Here is a 26,711-nt window from a genome sequence, read left to right as displayed (position 1 = left end):
AGATCCTATCCGTCACCTACGATGACCTCCGCACAATTGTTCTTTTTCACTGGCAAAACAATTACACGTTCCTTCGTCATCTCCAGTCGCAACTACTCAAATGCTCTCCTTGCTAAACTCCCATCCTCCCCTCTCCATAAACAATCTCTATAAACTCTATAAACCAAGTTGATTTGGTCAAAAATGTGCTGCACATACTCTGTCCTGCACTAAGTACACCCCTGTCCTGACCTACACTGACTCCTTGTCTCCAACACATTTGGTTCAAAATCCTTGTTCTAGTCTATAAACCCCTCTGTGGCTTTGCCTTATGTATCTCTGCCATTTCCTTCAGCTCGCTATCTCTTCACAAAGATTATTTTCCTCTGGTTCTGGCTCTGGCCTACTGAGCATCCCTTCATTCTCTTTGCCCCAAACTTGGTAGCAGAACTGCCTCATCCCGACTCTTTGGAATTTTCTTCCGAAATTCCACCTTTCTCTCCACCTTACAAACCTTCTTGAAGCTCTTCTCTTCGATCTAACTTTAATTCACCCTTCCTCATCTCTTCCTTCCTTGCTCAGCATCTTCTTTAATTATGCATATTTGTGAAGCACCCTAGGTTTTGTTTTACATTTTAATTTGCTGGTAACAATGTCCGTTCAGATATTCCAATATAGGTTCAACATGGTACTAAGCTTTTACTCAACTAATAACACCTATTGAACCAATTGTTGGATAGAACAGAACTGGTTAACTTAAATTATGATGGGTCGAAGGCCTGTTTTTGTGCTGTATAACTCTATGACTCTAAATTATGCTGCTTGTTTTGATTAGAAAAATGGTTTGCTATTAGTGACAGTTGAACCAGACTGTAACATATGTTGACAGACTAAAACCTGAATGACTCGAGTTGTTTTTGTTACATCTCACAGAGCTAACAATATGCAATGAATGTGCAGGCTCCAAGGCATTGAGGCCCCATCATATTACCAAACTAATTCTATCTGAAGTGACACAGGTTTCTATCAGGCAGCAATGTGAACCACCAGCTATAGTTACGGTGATTGCTTGTATCGCAGTTGAGTGAAGGAAAATCAGAGCTCCACACATCCATACTGAAGAACACATATGCAGGAAAGCAGTGCAGTGCCCCCCCCCCCTCCCACCCCAACCCCCCCTCCCCTGCCCCCTCACCTTGAAGTTTTTCTATATTTTAACATTGGAAGTTTGAAAAAAATTTGGTGCACAGCAGCTGCAGCATGGCTAGTGGCACTAGCCAGCCTTTCTCAGATGGCCTTGCAAGTGCAATTGAGATGCTGGGTTGTGTGTCAGGGTCCTGAGAAAAGCTGCTGAGCTTTCATGCAAGACATTCTGTCGAACTGGGACACTTTGAGATTATGCACTTCGGAATTAAATAGAGAAAAGGAGCCTGAATCCTGGAAATGCTCATGATGATTTTTGCTCTAATATTTTCGGATACAGTTCCACAAGATGGAGAGAAATTGCTGTAAATTGTTTATAAATTTTCCTTGTAACATAGGGAAAGTTAAACCAAACCTGGAACTTACTCTTTTATACTTTTTACAGGAGATAGGCCTCCAGAATGACTTGAATATTATTCTGTTTTCGGACCACGGAATGACTGACATTTCATGGATAGAGAAGGTCATTGAGCTTGATAAGTATATAAATATGACGGATTTATTGAACATATTGGATCGAGGGTCTGTGGTGAGCCTATGGCCTAAAGAAGGGAAACTGAATGAGGTAGGCAATAAAGTCACTGCCCTGTATTATCACAAGGTATCTGAGGATAGATTCTAAAATTAGTCAATTTGATCTGTGTTGGGTAAATTTGCCGGTCTCATGCTGTCAGTGGGGAAGTATACTAGAAGACTATGCAGGATTATGCAGCCAATGCTTTGACCTATGCTTCCTTTAAGCACTGAATTGACAATATTACATAGGTTTGAGAAAACTATTGGCTAATTAACTAAGTTAATTTAAAATTACCTTTATTTTTAAATTAAAAATGTGACCATGTTATGTGAATGGAATGGCAATTATCAAGCTTAGTAATTTAGCAGTTTTTTAAAAAGTTGCCCATTCCGTGCCTGAAGTTGCTGCTTGGTGCTATGGTTGGTTCCATGGACAGCTGAAGTGTCTGGTACTTCACTGTGTTCTCCATAATTCCACCTGTAGTCCTCCCTGCCACCATATTGGCTGTAATCAGCTAACTCATTACAGACCAAGAATCAAACCTGGAAACTTTCTGGTCTATATAACTCAGTATCACAACAGACAGCACATTAAGCCATTGGGGAGGAAATGGGGCAGGGTGGGGTGGAGAGGGGGTGGGGCTAGTGGGGTGGGGATGGGGGGAACCTGTGTGAATATTTTAGTGTGATTTTCTTGACAGAAGATCAACATTATGCTGCATGTCTTTATCATCAGTGGCCTTGCTTTTTTGGCCAAATCAATCTATAATGTTTTTTTCAATGTAAGTAGTGAAATGCCAGCCAATTTTACATTTATTTTCTCTGTTTGTGCACAAAGACTAAAGAAGATTTAAAATCCCTTTAAAGTCAGCTCCCCATTCTAATAAAAACAGTTAGCAACTATTTGGAATTTGCTGTTGACTTTTCATGTCACACACGCAACTGATTTTCACACTTTTGAACATTCTTCTTTAGTTTTATTGCAGGACTGAATCTTGTGGGAAAACAAAAGTTGATTACCTTACAATAACTTCTGAATTAAAAGCATTCGTTTCGTAAATCATTAATAGTGCTGTTTTTTTTAACAATGGTAAGAACTTTAGTTAGATAAAGGCACTTCAGATGAGGTCACTCAACTGTATTCTCAATATAATATTTTTGATCTCACCAGCTGTACAGCAGGTTGAAAAAAGTGAAGGAGATGAGCGTGTACAAGAAAGATGAAATTCCAGACCGATATCATTATAAAGGTGGCAACTTTGTAGCACCACTTACTCTACTTGCTGAAAAAGGATGGTTCATTACTCAGGTACAATGAAATAAAATCATTTTGTAAACCATTAGTCTTTACTATTATATTTAGTGCATGCACTCACAGGTTTGTATTCAGTCTGTGCACTCCATTTCTGGCATTTACATCACTCAGAAGTCATGAATTGTTGCTTTTTTTAAATTAGCTGATTTGTTTGACAGATCTAGCATTTGAGATTAAGACATAGGATAATTCGTCAACTTGCATAAAGTATCTGGCTCAATTGCCAGTTGTTTCAAATTCCTGCAATTGATACTGTGAAATAGTATTGAAGTTATATTAGCAGAAGTGATTATGTAACTGAGACAAAAAAATTTATTTTCCATGGTATCAGTGGCTGGTAACATTGTGCAGACAAATTCCTTAAACAGAATTATCAGCAATAATATGCAACCCTGCTAATATTCACAGACTTGAACATGCATACAAGAGGAATTTATAAAGTTCATTAGACTCTTACAATTTTGCAGACAGCATAGCTTAACCATAAAGCTTAATCAGAAACTTAAACAGATGTATTTCTGACTTAAATCAGCTTTTCTAAAGAGACATTTTAATTGTACTGACTGAACATTTTTAAGATTGAACACTGTTCGTTCGAATCTGGAAATACGAAGGGCGAATAACGGCTAAAGGTAAATAGAAATGAAAGACATGTAAGTATATTTAAATTAATTAATTTAGTTACTTTGAAGATTAAAATTGTGGTTCCGTTGCCCAGCGGCGAGGAGGCCGCCACGGTGCCTCACTGCCGCCAGGAGTATCGGGCCGGGCCTAGTCGGCGTCGAGGTCTGTGGCGGGCCTCATCTGGGGCCATCTTCAGGCCCCCACCCCCATCCCACCACGGCTCCCAATGTCGAGGGCTGCTTAAAATCCAGCCCAGTGATTCTGAAGTTCTGAGTTCATTGTTCTGCAGTAGGTGGTTGTTAGGACCATATCAAGCGATTTAGGTGTTAAAAATAGCTCTTCATAGTGTTGCATGATTCTCACATTAATCACTGACGGGACATTATTATTACTATCGCCCTTAGAGCAGATTTTCCTGTTCCATAGCCCTGGGCATAACAAATAGAGAAAAATTGGCTGAGGAGGGTAGCATGTCCTTAAAGAAGCCCAAATGATTTTCATTCCATTTATTTAAGCAAAAGGAGGAGGCTCATGTGGAGTATAAATATTTGCATAGATCTGGTAGGCCAAATAGCCTGTTTCTGTGCATCAACTTCTATGTAATGGAAATCAGTGGGGATAGGATTCCAATAGTGGTGTGCAATCCTCCTGACCTAATTTTCCTCTATGAGCTGATACATATAAGTGCAGTAAAAGAAAAATCTTCCCCGGTATTTTCTGAGAGAAGATTTTTAGTCATCACTATTCACCCCTAATCATAAAGGCAAATCTCAATTAGTGTCACCTAACACTGTTTCAAAAAAATTGCTTTTACAGTTTTAGGTAACTAAATTTATGCAGATACGTAATCTGAATTTCTCTCGCTAGGGAAACAGAGGGAGCGTAGTCTATTAAACCAATCTAGGATATTTTTTTAAAAAGCCACTGTTTAAACTTTTGCTTTAAAAATAGATTTTTGTTGTCCATTGTCCATTTTTGTAATCATTAGACACGCATTCAAAATCCAGATGGATCTATTCAAAATAACATTCAGTTGTTCCCATTAAAATATTCTCTTCCTTCGTTGGCTATGCATAAGGCACGCCGATTATCTCCAATTGCTGCTGAAAACAAACAACGATCTAACAGTGTGGCCAAGGTCAGATTTTTGGAAACAGAATTTTCCGAGGGAAAAAAACCTCACATAGCTTACAATCTGCTGAAGTAAATAGAGCTTTTGTGATAAAAGTTGAAAATACTGGAAATACTCAGCGAGTCAGGCTGGTTCCATGGAGCAAGAAACAGAGTTAATGCATCAGGTCAATTACCTTTTATCAGAACTGGAACAAGTTAGGGATGTAACAGGTTTTGAGCAAATACGGGGACAAGAAAATGAGGGAGGTGGGGAAAGAACAAAAGAGGAGCTCTGTGATAGGGTGGAAAGCAGGAGAGATTAAATGATGTTGCAAGGCAGAAGGGGATGGTAATGGGATAAGTAAAGAAACAAAAGATGGGTCTAGAGGAGGCGAAAATGGGAATCGAAGAATTAGAGCTTTAGTTATATTTCTATCACTGTATTTTTACAATGAGAATCACGGGGAAAGATTAGTTTCATTTTCTGACTGTTCTCTAGCAGCTCAAGGTTTTTTTCTTTCAGAATATACAGACGTTGCCTTATTGGGCCAATGAAACAGATGGCAAGAAGGGTTGGCAGCAGGGATGGCATGGCTACGATAACGATTTGATGGATATGAAGGGATTCTTTCTGGCTTATGGACCAGGTAACCATTAGATACAGTTATCTCATTTGTTAATCTAATTTCAAAACAGAACTTTACATTACAACATTTAAGTGCAACAGAATCAACATTTATACAGTTTCTTACATGACAAATAATGTAATGAAATGCATTTTAGGAATGCACAGTGTTTTAGAAGGCAGTGGATATTGAATAATATGTGTAGGAATTAGGGGAGGAAGATTGAAGGGTCAGAGAAACAAGCTTTCAGGAGGCTTTTAGAGTCATAGAGTTATAGATATACACAGATATAAGACCTTCGGCCCATCGTGTCCATGCCAGCCATCAAGCCTATCTATTCTAATCCCATTTTCCAGCACATGGCCCGTAGCCTTGTACGCTATGGTGTTTCAAGTGCTCATCTAAATACTTCTTAAATGTTGTGAGGGTTCCTGCCTCTACCACCCCTTCAGGCAGTGTGTTCCAGATTCCATCCACCCTCTGGCTAAAAAAGTTTTCCTCAAATCCACTCTAAACCTCCTGCCCCTTACCTTAAATCGATGCCCCCTTGTTATTGATACCTCCGCTAAGGGGAAAAGGTTTCTTCCTATCTACCCTATCTGTGCCCCTCATAATTTTGTGTACCTCAATCAGGTCCCACCTCAGCCTCCTCTGCTCGAAGAAAAACAACCCTAGCCTATTCAGTCTCTCTTCATAGCTGAAATGCTTCAGCCCAGGCAACATCCTGGTGAATCTCCTCTGCACCCTCTCCATTGCAATCACATCCTTCCAATAGTGTGGCAACCAGAAGTGTACACAGTACTCCAGCTGTGGCCTAACTAGTGTTTTGTACAGCTCCATCATACCCTCCCTGCTCTTATACTCTATGCCTCGGCTAATAAAGGCAAGTATCCCAAATGCCTTCCTAACCACTTTATCTACCTGTGCTGCTCCCTTCAGTGTTCTATGGACAAGTACACCAAGGTACCTCTTACCCTCTGTACTTCCTAGGGTCCTACCATCCATTGTATATTCCCTTGACTTGTTAGTCCTCCCAAAATGCATCACCTCACACTTCTCACGAATAAATTCCATTTGCCATTGCTCTGCCTATCTTACCAGCCCATTTATATCTTCCTGTAACCTAAGACTTTCCTCCTCACTATTTACGACATCACCAATTTTCCTGTCATCTGCGAACTTACTGATCATACCTCCTATATTCTCATCTAGATCATTAATGTACACTACAAACAGCAAGGGTCCCAGCACCGATCCCTGCAGTACACCACTGGTCACAGGCATCACCCTCTGCCTCCTGCCACTAAACCAATTTTGGATCCAATTGGCCAAATTGCCCTGGATCCCATGGGCTCTTACCTTCTTAACCAATCTCCCATGCGGGACCTTATCAAAAGCCTTACTGAAGTCCATGTAGACTACATCAACTGCTTTACCCTCATCTACACACCTAGTCACCTCCTCAAAAAATTCAATCAAATTGGTTAAACATGATCTCCTTCTGACAAAGCCATGCTGACTATCCTTGATTAATCCCTGCCTCTCCAAGTGGAGATTAATCCTGTCCCTTAGAATTTTTTCCAATAGTTTCCCTACCACTGATGTTAGTCTCACTGACCTGTAATTACCTGGTTTATCCCTACTACCCTTCTTGAATAATGGTACCACATTCGCAGTCCACTGGCACTTCTCCTGTGGCCAGAGAGGATTTGAAAATTTGTGTCAGAGTCTCTGCAATCTCCTCCCCTGTCTCTCATAATAGCCTGGGATACATCTCATCTGGGGCCTGGGGATTTATCCGCTTTTAAGCCTGCTAAAACCGCTAATACCTCCTCCCTTTCAATGCTAATTTGTTCAAGTATATCACAATCCCCCTCGCTGATCTCTACACCTACATCATCCTTCTCCATAGTGAACACAGATGAAAAGTAATCATTTAAAAGCTCACCTACGTCCTCCGGCTCCACACACACATTGCCACTTTGGTCCTTAATGGGCCCTACTCTCTCCCTGGTTATCCCCTTGCCCTTAATATACTTATAAAACACCTTGGGATTTTCCTTTATCTTGCCCACCGGTGTTTTTTCATGTCCCCTCTTCACTCTCCTAATTACTTTTTTTATTACCCTCCTACACTTTCTATACTCCTCTAGGGCCTCTGCTGTGACTCGTGGGGTACCGCAGGGATTGGTGCGAGGACCCCAGCTATTCACAATATATATTAATGATTTAGATGAGGGAACTAAATGTAATATCTCCAAATTTGCAGATGACACAAAACTGGTTCGGAGGGTAAGTTGTGAGGAGGATGCAGAGAGGCTTAAGGGTGATTTAGACAAGTTGAGTGAGTGGGCAAATGCATGGCAGGTGCAGTATAATGTGGATAAATGTGAGGTTATCCACTTTGGTAGCAAAAACAGGAAGGCAGATTATTATCTGAACGGCTGTAAACTGAGAGAAGGGAATATGCAACAAGACCTGTCGCTGAAGGTAAGCATGCAGGTGCAACAGGCGGTAAAAAAGGCAAATGGTATGTTGGTCTTCATAGCGAGAGGATTCGAGTACAGGAGCAGGGATGTCTTGCTGAAATTATACAGGGCCTTGATGAGGCCACACCTGGAATATTGTGTGGAGTTTTGGTCTCCTTGTCTGAGGAAGGATGTTCTTGCTATAGGGGAGTGCAGCGAAGGTTTACCAGACTGATTCCTGGGATGGCGGGACTGACGTTTGAAGAGAGATTGAGTCGGTTAGGATTATATTCGCTGGAGTTCAGAAGAGTGAGGGGGGATCTCATAGAAACCTATAAAATTCTAACAGGACTTGACAGGTTAGATGCAGGAAAGATGTTCCTGATGGTGGGGGAGTCCAGAACCAGGGGTCATAGTCTAAAGATACTGGGTAAACCTTTCAGGACTGAGGAGAAATTTCTTCACCCAGAGAGTGGTGAACCTGTGGAATTCGCTACCACAGAAAGCAGTTGAGGCCAAAACATTGTATGTTTTCAAGAAGGAATTAGATATAGCTTTTGGGTTTATTGGGATCAAAGGATATGGGGCGAAAGCAGGAACAGGCTACTGAGTTGGATGATCAGCCATGATCATAATTAGAATTAGAATTAGAACATTACAGCGCAGTACAGGCCCTTCGGCCCTCGATGTTGCGCCGACCTGTGAAACCATCTGACCTACGCTATTCCATTTTCATCCATATGTCTATCCAATGACCACTTAAATGCCCTTAAAGTTGGCGAGTCTACTACTGCTGCAGGCAGGGCGTTCCACGCCCCTACTACTCTCTGAGTAAAGAAACTACCTCTCACATCTGTCCTATATCTATCACCCCTCAACGTAAAGCTATGTCCCCTCGTGTTTGCCATCACCATCTGAGGAAAAAGACTCTCACTATCCACCCTATCTAGCCCTCTGATTATCTTATATGTCTCTATTAAGTCACCTCTCCTCCTCCTTCTCTCCAACGAAAACAAGCTCAAGTCCCTCAGCCTTTCCTCGTAAGACCTTCCCTCCATACCAGGCAACATCCTAGTAAATCTCCTCTGCACCCTTTCCATAGCTTCCACATCCTTCCTATAATGCGGTGACCAGAACTGCACGCAATACTCCAGGTGCAGTCTCACCAGAGTTTTGTACAGCTGCAGCATGACCTCGTGGCTCCGAAACTCAATCCCCCTACTAATAAAAGCTAACACACCATATGCCTTCTTAACAGCCCAATTAACCTGGGTAGCAACCTTCAAGAATGGCAGAACAGGCTCGAAGGGCCGAAGCAGGCTCGAAGGGCCGAATGGCCTACTCCTGCTCCTATTCTCTATGTTTCTATGTCTATGTTTTCAGCTCTCTGAATCTGCCATAAGCCTCCTTTTTTTTCCTTACCCAATCCTCTATATCCCTTGACATCCAGGGTTCCCTGGACTTATTGGTCCTACCCTTCACATTTACGGGAACATGTTGGCCCTTTGAAAACTTGGAGAGAGGTAGCAAGGCAAAGAAGATTTGGAAAGAGATTCTACGGGGCTAGACTGTAGTTCCTGAATGATTAGGCAGCCCAAGTCACTTACAACTATACTTTCAAACTGCCAATCTCCAGCCATTGGCTGTAATACCTCTGCAGCTACAGTTCACACCCTCGCCTCCAGTTTTGATCGCTTTGTCCCTGTTGAAACTCTTACTCTCTGTCACCCTGATCATTCCCCTTGGTGGAGGCTGTATCTTTGCTCCCTTAAGCCCAAGGAATGCAGATTTGAATGTTTAAGATACACAACTGGTTTAGCCATTCATCTGCAGAGATGGCTGCACCACATCAAGCACTAATGGGCCCTGCTGTCTTCTGCTGAAACAACTCACTAATCCAGGAACATCTTGGAATGCAAAGATAACCCCATCTTCTCTCCTCCAGTACCAACCATCCCCTGCAATCCCGTCTCCTTCCCCCTCGATCCTCAGCTGTAACAGTGTGAAGGTTCATGGACCTCTTCATCTGTAAGATCGAGGCCATCTGATTAGCTGCCTCTTTTGCTTCCCTCCCTCTAACCCACCAAACCAAATTTCCCCCAAGCCTCCTCTCTGCCCGAGTCCTGAACTCGCATCTTTCTCCAGTTTCTCCCCTATCTTCCCTCCTGTCCTCTCCGAACCCATTTTACAAACATACGAAATAGGAGCAGAAGTGGGCCATTTGGCCCCTCTAGCCTGCTCCGCCATTCAATAAGGTCTTGGCTGATCTGTTTGTGTTTCGACTTCCACACTCCCATTTTCCCGCCAGAACCTTTGATTCCCTTGCCTAACATGAATCTATCTACCTTCGCCTTAAAAATATTCAGTGACCCGCCTCCACCACCTTCTGAAGCAGAGAGTTCCAAAGTCGCACAATCTTCTGAGAGAAAAAAATGTCTCCTTATCTCTGTCCTAAAAGGGCGACCCCTAATTTTAAAATAGTGCCCACTTGTTCTGGACTCACCCACAAGAGGAAACATCCTCTCCACTTCCACCTTGTCAAAACCATTCAGGATCTTATAAACTTCAATCAAGTCTCCCCTCACTCTTCTAAACTCCAGTGAAAACAATCCCAATCTGTCGAACCTTTCCTCAGAAGACAACCCGCTCATTCCAGGTATCAATCTAGTAAACCTCCTCTGAACCACCGCCAACAAATTTACATCCTTCCTTAAATAAAGAGACCAAAACTGTACACAGTATTTGAGATGTGGTGTGGCTTCACCAATGCCCTGTATAATTGGGGCATAACATCCATACTTTTATTTTCAATTCCTCTCGTCATAAGGGATAACATTCCATTAGCCTTTTTTATTACCTGCTGAACCTGCAGACTAATTTTTTGTGACTCCTGCACTCGAACACCTAGATCCCTCTGAAATGCCACTCATCTTGGCGCAATTATATGCCTTTTCCTTAAGTTTGTTGCTTTCCTTAACTTCTTTCGTTAATCGCAGATGGTGGGTCCTCCCCTCAGAATTTTTCTTTATAATAGGAATATACTTATTCTGAGTATTCTGAAATATCCCCTTACATGTCTGCCATTGCTTCTCTATTGATCTATTTACAAGCCTAGTAACCCAGTTCACTTCAGCTAGCTCAGCTTTCATGCCCACATGGTTGCCCTTATTCAAGTTTAAAATACTAGTCTTAGACCCACTCTTCTCTCTTTCAAACTGGATGTAAAATTCACTCATATTGTATTACCTAGAGGTGCCTTTACTCTGAGGTCATTACTTAATCCTGTCACATTACACAATATCAGCAGGGCTGGATGGATTGCATCCCAGGTTGTTAAAGGAAGCCAGGGAGGAAATAAAAGATGCGCTGAGGATCACCTTCAAATCCTCACGAGATGCAGGCGAGATAACAGATGATTGGAGGTGTGCGAACGTTGTACCATTGTTTAAAAAGGGTACGAGGGATAGGCCAAATAATTATAGGCCGGTCAGTCTGACGTCATTTTTGGGTAAATTGTTAGAATCAATTCTGAGGGACAGGAAAAACTGCCACTTAGAAAGGCATGGATTGGTCAGGGATAGTCAGCATGGATTTGTCTTACTAACTTAATTAAGTTTTTTGAGGAAGTAACAAGGAGGATTTTTTTTTATTCATTCACGGGATGTGGGCGTCGCTGGCCACGCCAGCATTTATTGCCCATCCTTAATTGCCCTTGAGAAGGAGGTGGTGAGCTGCCTTCTTGAACCGCCGCAGTCCATGTGGGGTAGGTACACCCACAGTGCTGTTAGGAAGGGAGTTCCAGGATTTTGAACCAGCGACAGTGAAGGAGCAGCGATATAGTTCCAAGTCAGGATGGTGTGTGACTTGGAGGGGAACTTGCAGTTGGTGGTGTTCCCATGTATTTGCTTCCCTTGTCCTTCTAGTTGGTGGAGGCCGCGGGTTTGGAAGGTGCTGTCTAAGGAGCCTTGGTGCATTGCTGCAGTGCATCTTGTAGATGGTACACACTGCTGCCACTGTGCGCCGGTGGTGGAGGGAGTGAATGTTTGTAGATGGGGTGCCAATCAAGCGGGCCGCTTTGTCCTGGTTGGTGTCGAGCTTCTTGAATGTTGTTGGAGCTGCACCCATCCAGGCAAGTGGACAGCATTCCATCACACTCCTGACTTGTGCCTTGTAGATTGTGGACAGGCTTTGGGGAGTCAGGAGGTGAGTTACTCGCCTCAGGATTCCTAGCCTCTGACCTGCTCTTGTAGCCACGGTATTTATATGGCTACTCCAGTTCAGTTTTCGGTCAATGGTAGCTCCGAGGATGTTGATAGTGGGGGATTCAGCGATGGTAATGCCATTGAATGCCAAGGGGAGATGGATAGATTCTCTTTTGTTGGAGATGGTCATTGCCTGGCACTTGTGTGGCGCGAATATTACTTGCCACTTATCAGCCCAAGCCTGGATATTGTCCAGGTCTTGCTGCATTTCTACACGGACTGCTTCAGTATCTGAGGAGTTGCGAATGGTGCTGAACATTGTGCAATCATCAGCAAACATCCCCACTTCTGACCTTATGATTGAAGGAAGGTCATTGATGAAGCAGCTGAAGATGGTTGGGCCTAGGACACCACCCTGAGGTACTCCTGCAGTGATGTCCTGGAGCTCAGATGATTGACCTCCAACAACCACAACCATCTTCCTTTGCGCTAGGTATGACTCCAGCCAGTGGAGGGTTTTCCCCCTGATTCCCATTGACCTCAGTTTTGCTAGGGCTCCTTGATGCCATACTCGGTCAAATGCTGCCTTGATGTCAAGGGCAGTCACTCTCACCTCACCTCTTGAGTTCAGCTCTTTTGTCCATGTTTGAACCAAGGCTGTAATGAGGTCAGGAGCTGAGTGGCCCTGGCGGAACCCAAACTGAGCATCACTGAGCAGGTTGTTGCTAAGCAAGTGCCGCCTGATGGCACTGTTGATGACACCTTCCATCACTTTACTGATGATTGAGAGTAGGCTAATGGGGCGGTAGTTGGCCGGGTTGGATTTGTCCTGCTTTTTGTGTACAGGACATACCTGGGCAATTTTCCAAATTGCAGGGTAGATGCCAGTGTTGTAGCTGTACTGGAACAGCTTGGCTAGGGGCGCAGCAAGTTCTGGAGCACAGGTCTTCAGTACTATTGCCGGAATATTGTCAGGGCCCATAGCTTTTGCAGTATCCAGTGCCTTCAGCCGTTTCTTGATATTGATGAGGCTAGTGCAGTGGATGTTGTCTACATGGATTTTAGTAAGGCATTTGACAAGGTCCCGCAAGGCAGACTGGTCAGTAAAATGAAAGCCCATGGGATACAGGGGAATGTGGCAGGTTGGAATTGGCTCAGGGATAGGAAACAAAGGGTAGTAGTCAATGGATGTTTTTGCGAATGGAAAGCTGTTTCCAGTGGCGTTCCACTGGGCTCAGTGTTGGGTCCCTTGCTGTTTGTGGTATATATTAATGATTTGGACTTAAATGTGGGAGGCATGATTGGGAAATTTGCTGATGACGCTATTGTGGATATAATAACTTGTCTCGGGTCCATGGGATTAAAGTAAATAAAGGTTTATTCAAACACCGGTGTCAGGGAGAGGTGTCCGGTGAAACATCCAGAGGTTTCTCAATGAATCAGAGTCGGTAATACAAATTTATAGAACACAATAACCATTACTCATTTGTCCACACTACCCCCCACTCCAACACATTCTAAAGCTGCAGCTTGATCAATAAACTGAAATGTATTACCTCACTAATCATCCCCCCATGTCATCTCATTGCCATTCCTGAGACTTGGTGTTTTCAGTTTATAATATCCCGTGCCTCCTGCAATCATCGTCTTATCTCAAGGACATGTTTACACAGATGTAGACTTCTGAGTTGTACAGCTTCCCATAACCATTGCCACGCATCCATGCCCTGGCTCCCCACAACTGCAGTGCTTCCATCTTCCTTCTAAGACTGTGAAGATATCCTAATGCTAAATAATCTACTAATGTTACCCTACTGGTCCCACTTCAGTCCCTCCTTTTGGACCCCTGGTCAGGCGCACCACCTGAACCAGGTGGGACATTCCGACATCCGCCACTCACCAATTGCTTGAGGAATCATACTGGGGTTCAGTGGGCTTCTGATCTCCTACTCTACTGTTCTGTTATGGCTTCACCAAAGTCCTATTGACCTGGACTGGGCCTGGAACCTCTATCCTGTTACATAGTGTTATCTTCATACATATTCACAGGTTTCATATTCCCTGGGAGAGGGGCTCCGACTGCAGGGGGATACCGGGGGTGTACCTTTTGTTGGCCAGCATTACCATCTGTACCTCTTGGGATATCATCAGCCTTTGGCAGCAACAAATACAGAGACTGACTACCAGGACCACAATGGCTGCAGCAATCCTTCCCACTTCCCACCAGTTATACTGCATTCTTGCCACCTTGGCTGTGTTGCTGGCTGAGTCCTCCAATCTTCTAGCCACTCCTTTGACTAGGTTCATCTGTACTCTACTCTTCTTGATTGCTTGATGGCTTTGCTCCATAAACCTCCTAATAGTGGCCAAGGCCCTTTGCACCGCCTCCTGGGCTATTCTTCCCAGGATGTCGTTAATGTCTCGCATTAGGGGTTGAATACATTCCCCATGAGGGCGCTGTCTGCAAGGAGGAAATCCCCCACCATAAAGGAGGCAGTGATCTGTAAGCAGAAAGTGTGGTTATTATCACACTCCAATCCTCCGTTATAAGGACCTTGTCTTGTCCATCAAAAAGCACCATGTGTAGAGGAGGTTTGCATTGCCTTAAAGGCTTTTTCAAGAGGGCTGACCGATACCACTATGACAGAATCATTACTGATGGGTCTCAGAGTATTGCAAGATCAGATGATGTAATGCTGAAACTCAGTACAACATTCCCGTGTTGTCATCAAAAGAGTACCATTTAAACTTGGAGCTTTTTCCCCCCGGGATCCCACCTAATACACTAGCTCGTCCCTCACCACTGCCAGGGTTATGAATTTGTATCTCCTTGAATAAGTTCCATTGGCATATTCTTGAGTTATAATCATCAGAAACAAACATGATTGTATTCTCCACTCCCCCTTTATAGGTCATGTAACTACCAGTTCCTGTCTTTCCTCATGCAAATTAATAAGGTTTAATCTTTTCATAGCCTGATGTATGTGTCGGGGGGCCGTACCAAATCTTATATCTTCAATATCTGAAGCAACATTATCTACCAAGTCCTGAGCTAACAAAGGCCCTTCCCTTTGAGTTCTCAAACAAATGAAGGCAGATTAGTCCATCCCGCCGTGATGTTCAGTCTGGTGTTGGACACCCTCGAGGTGCTCCCTCCTTTCGGTAGTTGCGTGTACTGTCCTGGATGCAGGCAGATGCTTCTGTGGATACTTATGGTGGATGCCTCCCATGTTGCCACAATTACCAGGAGGGCAATCACCTTTGCTGCTACCCACTGGGCTGCCATTGCTCTTGTGGTTTACCTGAAACAAAATAATTAAGAGATCTGCTGCTGGCCCTCCTGTTGGCAGAAACAGAATCTGAGTCATGTAATTTGACCTGAGACCATTGGGAGTGGTGTCACCCCGTGCGGCATTCCTGGAAAATAAAGTACCAATCCCATCACTTTAAGATTTTTCCTTTTCAATCTGTCTGTTCAGGATATACCTGTACCAAACCTCTGAGCTGATACACTGTGATGTTGTTTTCATATTTAGTCCAATATTTACTGTTGGCCAACCAGAAACCACCGAGTCAGTGCGTGTGGTTTTATAGTTTTCCTAGAATCTCTTTAAATTTCAGGTTATAATACCAACTCAAATTAATTTAATTTAATTCATCAGCTTCAATTCATTGCAGCTATCTGATCAAATTCCTGAAGCCGTCAGCAATCTTGTTCCAATAAATTTTGAAAGTTGTATGGTCAGTTTAAACTGCTAGCGGAAAGGGTTAACTTTCTGTTCGTCAGAAAGGGGGTGGGGCGAACATTCTCAGATGGACTAGTGATGATGTCACCACCCGTTTAGCTACCAAGACAGAACAAACGATGAGCTATGGAATAATCTAAATGCATACTTTTCAGACAAATAAGCAATTTCCCAATTAGCAGTATCCAAACATTAAAAATTACCCTGTTCTCACATGCATGAATTTACATCGGGATTAAAATCCCCACGTTTATCAAAATACAGTCGGGTTGTGATTCTTGGCCAGAAATCTCAATTCGAATGTTATAACTTAAACATTTAGTTTGTTGACACCTTCCTCTTGATCCAACTCATATTCCTCATTGTGAAATTCTTTTTTTTGTGCTGGTACCCCTTTTGCACAACTACCCTTTAGGGAAGAAAGCATATTAAAACTTACACACATACATTATCCACACAATTTCTGCAACACTCATTCACCTTAACAACTTAAGATGAAAGAAAGAAAAGACAGGAAATAGAGTGCATCAGTGGTCTTGGTCCTTCATGTAAATCTGCCAAACTTCAAACAGCGGCCTTTCACGGGCACGGGGGAAGGAAAGGGTGGTCTTCGAGTTTTTCACCCACAGGAACAATCAAATTGACAGTGCCAAGCATCATTTACTGTTGTTTCTCACCGCCAACCCCCCCCGCCCCCCACAAAGGAACCCTTCTCTCATTCCCCTTGCCAAAACAAAGCATGTACTTTAACAGCTTCTCATCCATTTTATACAGCTATCAAAACTTTAGAACATCATGCAGGACCAGGCCACTGAAGGTTAATAAGACATTAGGCCAATGACGCAGACAGAGCTAACACAGACAGACAAGGAAATCACAGTACACTAATATAATACACAAACAGAAACTTATGCACACACAAGTTTTCTCTCTTTTTATCTTTTCCGACAGCATTTTAATTTACTGTGGTGCTTCCAACTTAACTTCTCCTAACCCTTCTCTGACTCCTGTCTATGTCTGCTCAAAACATAGAACATATAGAACAGTACAGCACAGTACAGGCCCTTCGGCCCACGATGTTGTGCCGAACCTTTAACCTACTCGAAGATCAAACTAACTACCTACCCTTCATTCTACTATCATCCATGTACCTATCCAAGAGTTGCTTAAATGCCCCTAATGTATCTGCTTCTACTACCACCGCTGGCAGCGCATTCCACGCACCCACCACTCTCTGTGTAAAGAACCTACCTCTGACATCTCCCCGAAACCTTCCTCCAATCACCTTAAAATTATGCCCCCTGGTGATAGCCCTTTCCACCCTGGGAAAAAGTCTCTGACTATCCACTCTATCTATGCCTCTCATCATCTTGTACCCCTCTATCAAGTCATCTCTCATCCTTCTTCGCTCCAATGAGAAAAGCCCCAGCTCCCTCAATCTTTCTTCGTAGGACATGCCCTCCAGTCCAGGCAGCATCCTGGTAAATCTCCTCTGTACCCTCTCTAAAGCTTCCACATCCTTCCTATAATGAGGCGACCAGAACTGAACACAATATTCCAAGTGTGGTCGAACCAGGGCCTTATAGAGCTGCAGCATAACCTCGCGGCTCTTAAACTCAATCCCCCTGTTAATGAAAGCCAACACACCATTCGCCTTCTTAACAACCCTATCAACTTGGGTGGCAACTTTGAGCGATCTATGGACATGGACCCCAAGATCCCTCTGTTCCTCCACACTACCAAGAATCCTGTCTTTAAGCCTGTATTCCGCATTCAAATTCGACCTTCCAAAATGAATCACTTCACACTTTTCCAGGTTGAACTCCATCTGCCACTTCTCAGCCCAGCACTGCATCCTGTCAATGTACCTTTGCAACCTACAACAGCCTTCCACACTATCCACAACTCCAGCAACCTTTGTGTCATCGGCAAACTTGCTAACCCAGCCTTCCACTTCCTCATCCAAGTCATTTATAAAAATCACAAAGAGCAGAGGTCCCAGAACAGATCCCTGCGGAACACCACTGGTCACCGAGCTCCAAGCTGAATACTTTCCATCTACTACCACCCTCTGTCTTCTATGGGCCAGCCAATTCTGTATCCAGACAGCCAACTTTCCCTGTATCCCATGCCTCTTTACTTTCTGAATGAGCCTACCATGGGGAACCTTATCAAATGCCTTGCTAAAATCCATATACACCACATCCACTGCTCTTCCTTCATCAACGTGTTTTGTCACATCTTCAAAGAATTCAATAAGGCTTGTGAGTCATGACCTGCCCCTCACAAAGCCATGCTGACTGTCTCTAATCAAACTATGCTTTTCCAAATAATCATAAATCCTGTCTCTCAGAATCTTCTCCAATAATTTGCCCACTACCGACGTAAGACTGACTGGTCTATAATTCCCAGGGTTATCCCTATTCCCTTTCTTGAACAAGGGAACAACATTTGCCACCCTCCAATCATCCGGCACTACTCCAGTGGACAGTGAAGACGCAAAGATCATCGCCAAAGGCACAGCAATCTCTTCCCGCGCTTCCTGTAATATCCTTGGGTATATCCTGTCTGGCCCCGGGGACTTATCTGTCCTCATATCATTCAAAATTTCCAGCACATCCTCCCTCTTAACCTCAACCTGTTCGAGCATATCAGCCTGTTCCACGCTGTCCTCACAAATGACCAGGTCCCTCTCACTATTGAATACTGAAGCAAAGTATTCATTTAGGACCTCCCCTACCTCCTCCGACTCCAGGCACAAGTTCCCTCCACTATCCCTGATCGGCCCTACCCTTACTCTGGCCATCCTCTTGTTCCTCACATAAGTGTAAAACGCCTTGGGATTTTCCTTAATCCTACCCGCCAAGACTTTTTCATGTCCCCTTCGAGCTCTCCTAAGTCCATTCTTCTGTTCCTTCATGGCTACCATGTAACCCTCTAGAGCCCTGTCTGATCCTTGCTTCCTCAACCTTAAGTAAGCTTCCTTCTTCCTCTTGACTAGCTGTTCCACATCTCTTGTCATCCAAGGTTCCTTCACCCTACCATCCCTTCCCTGCCTCATCGGGACAAACCTATCCAGCAGTCGCAGCAAGTGCTCCCTAAACAACCTCCACATTTCTGTTGTGCATTTCCCTGAGAACATCTGTTCCCAATTTATGCTCCCCAGTTCCTGCCTAATAGCATTGTAATTCCCCTCCCCCAATTAAATATTTTCCCATCCCGTCTGCTCCTGTCCCTCTCCATGACTATAATAAAGGTCAGGGAGTTGTGATCACTATCACCGAAATGCTGTCCCACCGATAGATCTGCCACCTGGCCTGGTTCGTTGCCAAGCACCAAGTCCAACATAGTCTCCCCTCTAGCCAGCCTATCTGCATATTGAGTCAGGAAACCTTCCTGGACACACCTGACAAAAACTGCTCCATCCAAACTATTTGCACTAAGGAGGTTCCAATCAATATTAGGGAAGTTGAAGTCACCCATGACAACAACCCTGTTACTTCTGCACCTTTCCAAAATCTGCCTCCCAATCTGTTCCTCCATGTCTCTGTTGCTATTGGGGGGTCTATAGAAAACTCCCAACAAAGTGACTGCTCCTTTCCTGTTTCTGATTTCCACCCATAATGACACAGTAGACAAACCCTTCTCGACGACCTCCCTTTCTGCAGCTGTGATACTATCCCTGATTAGCAATGCCACTCCCCCATCTCTTTTACCTCCCTCCCTGTTCCTTTTGAAACATCTAAACCCCGGAACATCCAACATCCATTCCTGCCCCTGTGATATCCACGTCTCCGTAATGGCCACAACATCGTAGCTCCAAGTACTGATCCATGCTCTAAGTTCATCACCCTTATTCCTGACACTTCTTGCGTTAAAATAGACACACTTCAACCCATCATACTGGCTGCAACTTTGCCCTGTCAACTGTCTAACCTTCCTCACAGACTCTCTGCACTCGGTATCTGCCTGTTCAACAGCTACCCCATCCACAGATCCGTAGCTCTGGTTCCCATCCCCCTGCCAAACTAGTTTAAACCCTCCCGAAGAGCTCTAGCAAACCTCCCGCCCAGGATATTGGTGCCCCTCCAGTTCAGATGCAACCCGTCCTTCTTGTACAGGTCCCACCTTCCCCAGAAGGTATCCCAATGATCCACATATCTGAATCCCTCCCTCCTACACCGGTTCTGTAGCCACTTGTTCAGCTGCACTCGCTCTCTGTTTCTAGCCTCACTAGCACGTGGCACCGGTAACAATCCTGAGAATACTACTCTGCTCGTCCTGCCTTTCAGCTTCCAACCTAACTCCCTATATTCGCTTTTCAGGTCCTCATCCCTTTTCCTAGCTATGTCATTGGTACCGATATGTACCACGACCTCTGGCTGCTCCCCCTCCCCCTTAAGAATCCTGTCGACTCGGTCCGAGAAATCCCTGACCCTGGCACCCGGGAGGCAACATACCATCCAGGAGTCTCGTTTGCAACCACAGAATCTCCTGTCTGTTCCTCTAACCATTGAATCTCCTATCACTATCGCTCTCCTATTCTCCCCCCTTCTGAGCCACTGGGCCAGGCTCAGTGCCAGAGATCTGGCCAATGTGGCTTTCCCCTGGTAGGTCGTCCCCCTCAACTGTATCCAAAACGGTATACTTATTATTGAGGGGGACGGCCACAGGGGATCCCTGCACTGTGCGCCTATTCCCTTTCCCTCCCCTGACGGTGACCCAGCTACCTTTATCCTGTAACTTAGGTGTCACTACTTCCCTATAACTGCTCTCTATCACCCCCTCAGCATCCTGAATGATCCGAAGTTCATCCAGCTCCAGTTCCCTAACGCGGTCTGCGAGGAGCTGGAGTTGGGTGCACTTCTCACGGGTGAAGTCAGCAGGGACACCAGTGGTGACCCTCACCTCCCACATCCTGCAAGAGGAGCATGCAACTGCCCTAGCTTCCATCCCCTTTGCACTAAATTGACAACAGAGATTTAAAAAAAAAGGAAAACCTTACCTTACCAAACCCTCCACACAAGAGTCCTTTTTTTTTTGGTTAAAGGAGGAGGATGGGTGGGAGACACTACACGTGTAGTGTTTCGGGTTTAGCCACCGCCCGAATATATAGGTTTATTTACCCAGCAGTCCCCGTGTCCGCCAAAACAAAAGGTAAGTTACTTAAAACTGAAACTCACCTTCCCAGCTGACACCTCACTCGCACTATCGCTGCTTCAGAAAAAGCTGCTAGAAGAAAAGGTAAGTTACTTAAAACTGAAACTCACCTTCCCAGCTGACACCTCGCTCCCACTATCGCTGCTTCAGAAAACAGTTCCCTAAAATGATAAAACAACCCCAAATTATTTACTGCCGACCTTCTTAGATCATTTATCTTTCCTAATGACTGCTGCACACCATGCACCCACTTTCTTGGCCTTATGTGCCCATGACACAGAGCTACAATTTCCTTTTATCCTTCATCCATTTGTTTGTTCTTTATATGAGATGACATTTTAATTTCTTAAAAGTAACTTGCTAAATTACACTGGACTTTTTGCATCTCAAAGTTATCCTAAATTCAAATAACAGTGTTACTGGGGTGACAGGTTTTGTTAATGTTCCATTGATTTCTTCCCAAAAGCAACATTTCTCTGTATTCATAGAAACCATCTAGAATGTTTTTTTTTACGTTTGTCTAAATTTGATTTCCCCCTTAAACTTCAATACACCTCTATCAGGGAAGACAGCATTTTAGATTAAACTCCAATTGTTTCCCAACTTTTAACATTTTGTAAGAGGTTCCTACCTCAAGGAATTTTTTAATACAACAAAGATGACCCCAAATTCCAATCACAGCACTAAACATTTTAAAGTCAAAACTGCCAATGTTATATACGAGCGAGCCTTATATCTGGAAGGTCACTAATGAAATACCAGTCTTCCCAACTTAACATGTCAGTTAACCTTAATAAATTTAAATTTAATTCAAACCAATGCTCATTAACAACACCTAGAACAGAATAATACGTGCTCTTTTAAAATTTAACATTCTTAAAACAAAGATTTAACACCAGCTTCTTAAACAAACCTAAAACAGACAGAATCTTTCCCACAACTCTTTTGTTTTTCCTTCTCTCCCTTAAACCAATATCCAATTCCTGATGTTTGCTACTAGTCCAATTAAAATAGTGTTTTAAACTTCAAATTGGATTTCTACCAGACATCTTCAGATGTCCAAGCCTGAGGCTTATCTCTTAGAAAATTGTTCATTGCCTTTTCACAGTTGCAAAACCAACTTTTAAAATAAAAATAAAAGCTTTAATTTAAAATATAATTCAATTTTTATATTCCATTTCTGGGTGCACAATCTTACATTGAAATGAACACACTCAACAATCACCTTCACACTTATTTCAATTCCAAACAACTTAGAAAAATTGATTCCTGCAATGGGTTATGAATTCAAAGTACCAAAAACCTGCTTTAAGTTCCCAGTCCCCAGCCCAAGGAAAACACACAGGTTCAACTAGTTCACACCCAAAACATGACTCAGGATTCCCACAGAAATCTACATGTGCAAGAATAGAACAAGAGAACAAGTAACAGACTCATACTTTCACCATTAAACCAGACAACAAAGAGTTAATGACTGTCAGCTCCACATCACACAACTACACAGACAATTGGAAGCTTCCAGCATTCATGCAGACTCGAACAAAGACACAGTAACTTGTTTTTACTCACTTTTAAATTTCACTAAAACATCCTGTTCAAATTGTCCCTCCTACCACAACCTGATACTTCTCACTTTCCTGCCCCGGCTTTCACCCTTCTAACACTTGTAACCTGCCTCTTTTCCTGAGTTAGCCTGGCTAAGTCAGACTTTTCAGACTGACACATGGTAAGATAGCATTTGCATAATATAATTATTTCCTTTTGTCTATTCTTTCCACCATTCTTTATACATATCCAGGATCCCAACCTTCCTGATTATTTTATCTAAAAGTTCTACTTGTTTTTGGCTGCCATCAATTTGGTGAGTGACCCTTCAGGTCCCCACTCTGACTTGCCATGGCTGATGTTTTATAATCTGACTATCGTTACTACTTGTATGGGTACGGACCTCTCACTACCCGACAATCGTTCCTACATGGGAAACATACCTCTCGTTTCCTCGCCGATCGTTCTTACTCTTTGTGTGGATGCGAACCTCTCGCTACCCTTCGCCTGATTAACCCTGAGAACTATATTACCTCCTCGTTTATCTGGCGCTGCGCTGTCCTTAGTTACTCCACCCATGGGCCTGTCCTTTTGGTTCAGATCCTCAAATTGGCCCGCCAGCTTCCCATCCCGAATGCTGACCTCCCTATCTAATGGGTGGTAACGTAAATGTACTCACCCACTCTCTGAGGCCAACATTCGACCGGGCACCGCGACTGAGCCTTGAGGATCCTGCCGACTACGTCAAATTGTTGTGGAAAAAATAACTTGTCTCAAGTCGATGGGATTAAAATAAATAAAGGTTTATTCAAACACCGGTGTAAGGGAGAGGTGTCTGGTGAAACATCCAGAGGCTTCTCAATGAAACAGTCTGTAATGCAAATTTATAGAATACAATAACCATTACTCATTTGTCCACACTAACCCTACCCACCCCCCCACCCGACACATTCCAAAGCTGCAGCTTGATCAATAAACTGCAGTGTATTGTCTCTTACTAATCATCCCCCCATATCATCTCCTCCCCATTCCTGAGGCTTGGTGTTTTCACATAATATCCTGTGCCTCCTGCAATCATCGTCTTATCTCAAGGACAACATGTTTACGCAGATGTAGACTTCTTAGTTGTACATCTTCCCATAACCATTGTCACACATCCCATCATGCCCTGGTTTCCCACAACTACAGTGCTTCCATCTTCTTTCTAAGACTGTTAACGTATCCTAATGCTAAATAATCTACGAATATTACCCTACTGGTCCCACTTCAACACAAAAATTGGCTGTGTAGTTGATAGTGAAGAGGATAGTTGTAGACTCCAGAGTGATATCAATGGTTTGGTTGAGTGGGCGAAAAAGTGGCAAATGGAATTCAATCCAGACAAGTGTGAGGTAATGCATTTGGAGAGGGCAAAGAAAGCAAGGGAATACACAATAAACAGGAGGATATTGAGAGGGGTAGAAGAAGTGAGAAACCTTGGAGTGCATGTCCACAGGACCCTGAAGGTGGCAGGACAGGTATGTAAAATGGTGAAGAAGGCATATGGAATGCTTTCCTTTATTGGCTGAGGTATAGAATGCAAAAGCAGGGATGTAATGCTGGAACTGTATAAAACACTGGTTAGGCCACAGCTGGAACAAAGAACAGTACAGTACAGGAACAGGCCATTCGGCCCTCCAAGCCTGCGCCGATCTTGATGCCTGCCTAAACTAACACCTTCTGCACTTCCGGGGCCCATATCCCTCTATTCCTTTCCTATTCATGTATTTGTCAAGATGCTTCCACCACCTCCCCTGGCAGCAAGTTCCATGCACTCACCACCCTCTATGTAAAAAACTTGCCTCGCACATCCCCTCTAAACTTTGCCCCTCGCACCTTAAACCTATGTCCCCTAGTAACTGACTCTTCCACCCTGGGAAAAAGCTTCTGACTATCCACTCTGTCCATGCCGCTCATAACTTTGTAAACCTCTATCATGTCGCCCCTCCACCTCCGTCGTTCCAGTGAAAACAATCCGAGTTTTTACAACCCCTACTCATAGCTAATGCCCTCCAGACCAGGCAACATCCTGGTAAACCTCCTCTGTACCCTCTCCAAAGCCTCCACGTCCTTCTGGTAGTGTGGAGACCAGAATTGCACGCAATATTCTAAGTGTGACCTAACTAAGGTTCTGTACAGCTGCAACATGACTTGCCAATTTTTATACTCTGTGCCCCGACCGATGAAGGCAAGCATGCTGTATGCCTTCTTGACTACCTTATCCACCTGCGTTGCCACTTTCAGTGACCTGTGGACCTGTACGCCCAGATCTCTCTGCCTGTCAATACTCCTAAGGGTTCTGCCATTTACTGTATACCTCCCACCTGCATTAGATCTTCCAAGATGCATTACCTCACATTTGTCCGGATTAATGTTCATTTCTCCGCCCAAGTCTCCAACCGATCTATCTCCTGCTGTATCCTTTGACAATCCTCATCATTATCCGCAACTCCACCAACCTTTGTGTTGTCCGCAAACTTACTAATCAGACCAGCTACATTTTCCTCTAAATCATTTATATATACTACAAACAGCAAAGGTCCCAGCACTGATCCCTACGGAACACCACTAGTCACATCCCTCCATTCAGAAAAACACCCATCCACTGATACCCTCTGTCTTCTATGACCGAGCCAGTTCTGTATCCATCTTGCCAGCTCACCTCTGATCCCGTGTGACTTCACCTTTTGTACCAGTCTGCCATGCGGGACCTTGTCAAAGGCTTTACTAAAGTCCATATAGATAACATCCACTGCCCTTCCTTCATCAATCATCTTCGCCACTTCCTCAAAAAACTCAATCAAATTAGTAAGACACGACCTCCCCTTCACAAAACCATGCTGTCTCTCGCTAATACGTTTGTTTGTTTCCAAATGGGAGTAAATCCTGTCCCGAAGAATCCTCTCTAATAATTTCCCTACCACTGACGTAAGGCTCACCAGCCTATAATTACCTGGATTATCCTTGCTACCCTTCTTAAACAAAGGAACAACATTGGCTATTCTCCAGTCCTCTGGGACCTCACCTGTAGCCAATGAGGATGCAAAGATTTCTGTCAAGGCCCCAGCAATTTCTTCCCTTGCCTCCCTCAGTATTCTGGGGTAGATCCCATCAGGCCCTGGGGACTTATCTACCTTAATGTTTTGCAAGACACCCAACACCTCTTCCTTTTTGATAATGGGATGACTGAGACTATCTGCACTCACTTCCCTAGGAGTATTGCATACAGTTCTGGTCACCACTTTACAGGAAGGACATAATTGCTCTGGAGAGAATATGGAAGAGATTTACAAGAATGTTGCCAGGGCTTGAAAGATTGGATAGGCTAGGGTTGTTTTCCTTAGAACTGAGGAGGCTGAGGGGTGACTTAATTGAGGTGTACAAAATTATGAGGGGCCAAGACAGAGTAGACAGGAAGGACCTGTTTCCCCCAGCGGAGAGGTCAATTACCGGGGCAAAGATTTAAGGTCATTGGTAGAAAGATTAGAGGAAAAACTTTTTCACCCAGAGGGTGGTGGGTGTTTGGCATTCACTGCCAGGAATGGTGGTGGAGGCAGAAACCCTCAATTCTTTTAAAGGTAACTTTTCATGTATCTGAAGTGCTGTAACCTATTGACCAGGTGCTGGAAGGTGGAATTAGATTGGATAGCTAGATTTTTCAACCAGCACAGACACAACAGGCTGAATGGCCTCCTTCTGTGCTGTAATTTTTCTATGATTCTAATGCCAAGCCTAATATAACCTGCTCTCTGGTTGGTTCCAGAACGTGCTGCTCTAAGAAACTATCTCGAAAGCATTCTATGAACTCCTCATCCAGCACACTATTGCCAATCTGATTTTTCCAGTCTATATGTAGATTAAAATCAGCCATGATTATTGCTTTATCACAAGCGCCTAATATTTCTTGTATACTTCCTCCCAACTGTGATTACTGTTCGAGGGCCTGTAGACCACTCCCACTAGTGACTTCTTTCCCCTACTATTCCTCATCTCCATCGAAACCAATCCTACATCCTGATCTCCTGAACTAAGGTCATCTCTAACTATTGCACCAATGCCATCCTTGATTAACAGTGTTACCCCTCCACATTTACCTAGCTTCCTATTTTTCTTGAATGTCACATACCCCTCAATATTCAGGGCCCAATCCTTGCCATTCTGCAGCCACATCTCCG

At 43.8% G+C, this 26,711-nt stretch overlaps 1 protein-coding gene across 2 annotated transcripts in view; it reads left to right on the top strand.

The window, feature by feature from the left end:
- Positions 1-26,711, top strand: part of enpp6 (ectonucleotide pyrophosphatase/phosphodiesterase 6) — an 86,946-nt gene that overhangs the window by 50,497 nt on the left and 9,738 nt on the right. For both annotated transcript variants that reach the window (XM_068029382.1, XM_068029383.1), the window contains 3 exons: positions 1,568-1,747; positions 2,870-3,007; positions 5,274-5,397. In XM_068029382.1, the coding sequence (XP_067885483.1) occupies positions 1,568-1,747; positions 2,870-3,007; positions 5,274-5,397 (442 nt within the window). The remainder of the gene's footprint in view (positions 1-1,567; positions 1,748-2,869; positions 3,008-5,273; positions 5,398-26,711) is intronic.

This window comes from Heterodontus francisci, chromosome 4, assembly GCF_036365525.1.
Source record: "Heterodontus francisci isolate sHetFra1 chromosome 4, sHetFra1.hap1, whole genome shotgun sequence".
NCBI lineage: Eukaryota > Metazoa > Chordata > Chondrichthyes > Heterodontiformes > Heterodontidae > Heterodontus > Heterodontus francisci.
This window is presented reverse-complemented; position numbering and strand designations above follow the sequence as displayed.